At 39.7% G+C, this 3,815-nt stretch overlaps 1 protein-coding gene across 4 annotated transcripts in view; it reads left to right on the forward strand.

Moving 5' to 3' along the window:
- ANO5 (anoctamin 5) overlaps window positions 1–3,815 on the forward strand; it is a 42,237-nt gene that overhangs the window by 20,805 nt on the left and 17,617 nt on the right. For all 4 annotated transcript variants that reach the window (XM_057382695.1, XM_057382696.1, XM_057382698.1 and 1 more), the window contains 3 exons: window positions 2,353–2,421; window positions 2,775–3,059; window positions 3,279–3,392. In XM_057382695.1, the coding sequence (XP_057238678.1) occupies window positions 2,353–2,421; window positions 2,775–3,059; window positions 3,279–3,392 (468 nt within the window). The remainder of the gene's footprint in view (window positions 1–2,352; window positions 2,422–2,774; window positions 3,060–3,278; window positions 3,393–3,815) is intronic.

Here is a 3,815-nt window from a genome sequence, read left to right on the forward strand (position 1 = left end):
TGCTTTTCCCAGATTGGGTGTGTCAGTCAGCTTTTCCCACATTCCAGAGMTTTTTCTTGGGAGACCAGATTATTTTACAGCTATGGTACCACAGGTTTACATACAAACACACTTTTCCAAACTCACCCTGGCCCTTTGTCAGGCTGTACCCCAAGCTAGATGTTTCTTCTCCCACGAAGCAAAATGCATTTAGAAAAGAAGGAAGAGGAGACCACTCAATGTAGAAAGAAAATAAAAAACCTCACAAAATTCTTAACTCTGTGGTCATTGCACCAACAATTTTTTTTTTACACAGTTCCTGGCCCATCTGCATYTGCCCTGYATTTATATTTATTTTATATATATCTATRCTCAGCATAGATTTTTATGCATAGATTTTTATGCAATTAGTATGCCCATGAATTAATGCAGGCTTCTTAGCATGYAAGTGCTGTGCTGTTGTCTTTGTGGTAACAGGATTTAAATATTGATGAACTGCAGCCTCTGGAATTTGTCTGACATGCMCTGTCCTTGCCATTGAGCTGTTATCAGAGGAAGAAATGTGAGTTTCTTTCACTGTGGTACAATGAGACAGCAAAATGGAATAGCTGAAAATAGAGCTTTTCATATGGGGAGAATAACAGTTGTGACAAAGGGTTTTGTTTCCTTGTCTGGAGGAAACAGCTTTATCCTGCATTTCTAAGAAGGGGATGAATAACTTCTTTGTGTGTTTACAGATGTARGAGACAGTCTGTTCATCTTCTCCCTGAGTTTTACACAGAGCAACTGTTTTAATTTTTTTGATGAGCTGCTTCAATGCTGTTTTGAACCTGCTTTCTATAAGCCACGTGAATAAATCCAAACCCCAAAGCTCTTGAAACAAAAATTGATATCAATTGATATTACAATTTTGTGAGACAATGCTTTGTATTATTCCTTAAACCCACCAGCACAATAAATGGAAATATTTCACTGCCATATGAAATGGAAAAAAATAATTTGTGGGTTTAATAAGCAGGACTGTCACTATCCAGAATGAAAAAAATCCATGAAAAAATCCAGTATTTGGCAAAAAAAAGGGGAGCCTCTTTTTCTTTTTAATTTTATTTGGTTTTTTTAGCAGATTGATTTCCTTTTAAAATGGTTTTCCCATTAACTGGAAAGTCAGTGCATTGCATGGGTTACAGTAGGGGCCTTCTGGGAGAAAAGCAAGGTGGTAAAAAGAGCATGATTCCTATTAGAAAATGCACTATATTTTATCATACTAAGTGTATAATAAGGAAAGATAAGTAAAAGRGAGCCAGACTTTAATATCCAATAATATTTGGCAAAATCATAYGTGACTCATAAAAATGGGAGGTTACTAAGGCAGGAAAACATCAATTAAGGTACATTTGAGGGGCTATGAAAGCCATTCTTCATTCTGGATTCATTTATCTGAGTGCTGTATGCAAAATGAAATGCAGAAAGGGCAGTCTGCTCCTCACAGGCAAGCAGGAAAAGAAAAYTGGCTGAAAACTGTGATGGTTTGTGGTTTTAAAGTATGTTTGAAAGCTGTCATTTTAAACTTTTCAATAGAAGAAACATTCGACAGCATGGCAGGGTTTAGGCAGAAATAAAGGTGGTGGTTGAGCTTGTGCATTTCAAAGATTGAGCTAGGGCTCAATATTTGCCTTAATTTGCTGTTATTCTGGCAGTTCTTCAGCAAATTCTGTACAATTAAAGAGGAAATTAATGCAGTCTCCCAATAGGAGAAAAAAAAAAAAAAATAAAAAAAAGGAGAGGAAGAAAATGCTCTTACCTAAAGATACCAGCTAGGGATTACTTTGCAAAATACAGAGCTCAAGAAGAATCTGAAGCTCCCAGACATTGCCAGGGCAGGTTCATTGATCCCTGCATGAAGTCCACTGCTGACTTTATTGCAAGCTAAGCACACGTGGGGATTTGTTCATCTTATCTGGAATTGCAGTGGTGTTTGTGAAGGACTGTTTGAGTGGCCCATAATCAGTGCTTCAATGCCTCAATCAGATTGTGTAACTCCTAAAATAGGTGAGGCTGTGAGCAGCCAGTGCTTCCAGAGCTTTTCTTGTCATCATTCTCTTGGAAATGTGGATGAACTCGGAGAGGAGCACATCCCACCCATGCAGCAGTGCTCAGGACACAAGAAATCAGTTGATTTTTGTGATGAAACAGCCTTTTCCTGCCCCTGGTGTCCTTTGGCTCACCAGGTGTTGCCATCACTAAGCTGGGCCTTACAAAGCCCATCCATGGGCTGGGTTTTGTCTGCTTTCCTCCAGGGGTTGTCAGAGAGGTGAAACTCAGTGGGTCATTGCCARCTTCATCATTTACTAAAGGGACTTTGTTTCTCTTCAGGAAAGGAGAAAAGARTTTGAGAGCAACCTGCAAAAGGCTGGTTTGGAGCTAGAAACAGAAGACAAGAAGGTAAAAAAAAATTTTAAAAAATTAGGACCAAAGGAATAGACACAGAAATTAATCAACCAATTTGTTTCTTTGAGAAAAAATATAAATTATGCTCATGGATTTCAGTGGAGGGTGATTAATTTAGGGGAACCAAGATTAATGTGTTTACTTGAGTCCTTTGATACAGTTTTCAGTTAAACATAAATATATACACACACACACACGAAAAGCCGTCCTATTCCCCCCTCCCTTTTGCTTCAAAATTCCTTCAAAAATATGTAAAAGGCAACACAATTTGTATCAAAAAACATCCCCATATATCTTGCAATAAAACACAGCTTGTTCTAGTGTCTGACTTCACTTTCCTGGAGCAGGAATCCGAGGATGGCAAGATCTACTTTGTGAAGATCCACGCGCCGTGGGAGGTGCTGATCACCTACGCAGAAGTGCTGAACATCAAAGTTCCCATCAAGGAAAATGACATTCCCCCCATGGTGGAGAACCCCCTGGACTGTGTKCTTTTCCCACTCAGGCTGCCTGAGAAGGTGATGCACCCCGAGCCTGATTATTTCACGGCGCCGTTCAGCAAGGACAAGCAGGAGCTGTTCCTCATTAACGATGAGAGCACCTTCTTCTCMCCATCCATGAGGAACAGAATTGTAAGTACCATTGAGTTACTTTTGTTTCCATTTAGATTTAGGTGGCCCCATCAGAATATTCATGCAAGGAAGGAGTGAGTGTTCTTGGCCTTCTGAAAAAAAGCTTTCTGCTTTTGCATGTTGTTCCTGAAGACTATACACAGTGCACAATCCATTGTAGGTTTTTATTAARTGGCCTTAAGACAGGAAAGCTCTGAAATTCTTGTCCTTGAATCTCAGGTGAATTATATTCTTACACGTTGCCCATACGGAACAGAAGAAGGGAAGAAAAAATTTGGGATTAAGAGRCTGCTGAACAACGGCACCTACACAGCTGCATATCCTCTTCATGATGTGAGTATTTTAACTTTCTGCTCCCTAGRGCATTCCCCATGTTTGCTCTCTTTTGCCCACTGTGACATTTGCTGTTCCAGCAGATATGAAAATACACTCAAACCTTTCAATTTGTCCCAGTAATTGATTCTGTTTCATAAAGCACAAGWTGTATCTGTCACCCTTATGTTTGGCTTTTATGTGCTGAAATGTTTCCTCCCGTGGATGGGTTTTTAGAATTCGTGCCAGTCACATCATTCCTTCAGAGAATTATTCCATCACATRTTCCTGTGATGTTCATGGCACAGATTGTGCAGCAATGACTTCTATTAGAATAAGGAATTCAGCAGTGTGTGTGTTTGTAGGGTGTGTACACACACACTCTGCAGTTACACAGATCTGCAGTGACAGTACTTGGGATCCTGCCAGTTTGGGACTGAAATC

The sequence above is a fragment of the Malurus melanocephalus genome, unplaced genomic scaffold (assembly GCF_030028575.1).
Source record: "Malurus melanocephalus ecotype Western Australia unplaced genomic scaffold, MMel_1.1 scaffold_580, whole genome shotgun sequence".
In the NCBI taxonomy this organism is placed as follows: domain Eukaryota; kingdom Metazoa; phylum Chordata; class Aves; order Passeriformes; family Maluridae; genus Malurus; species Malurus melanocephalus.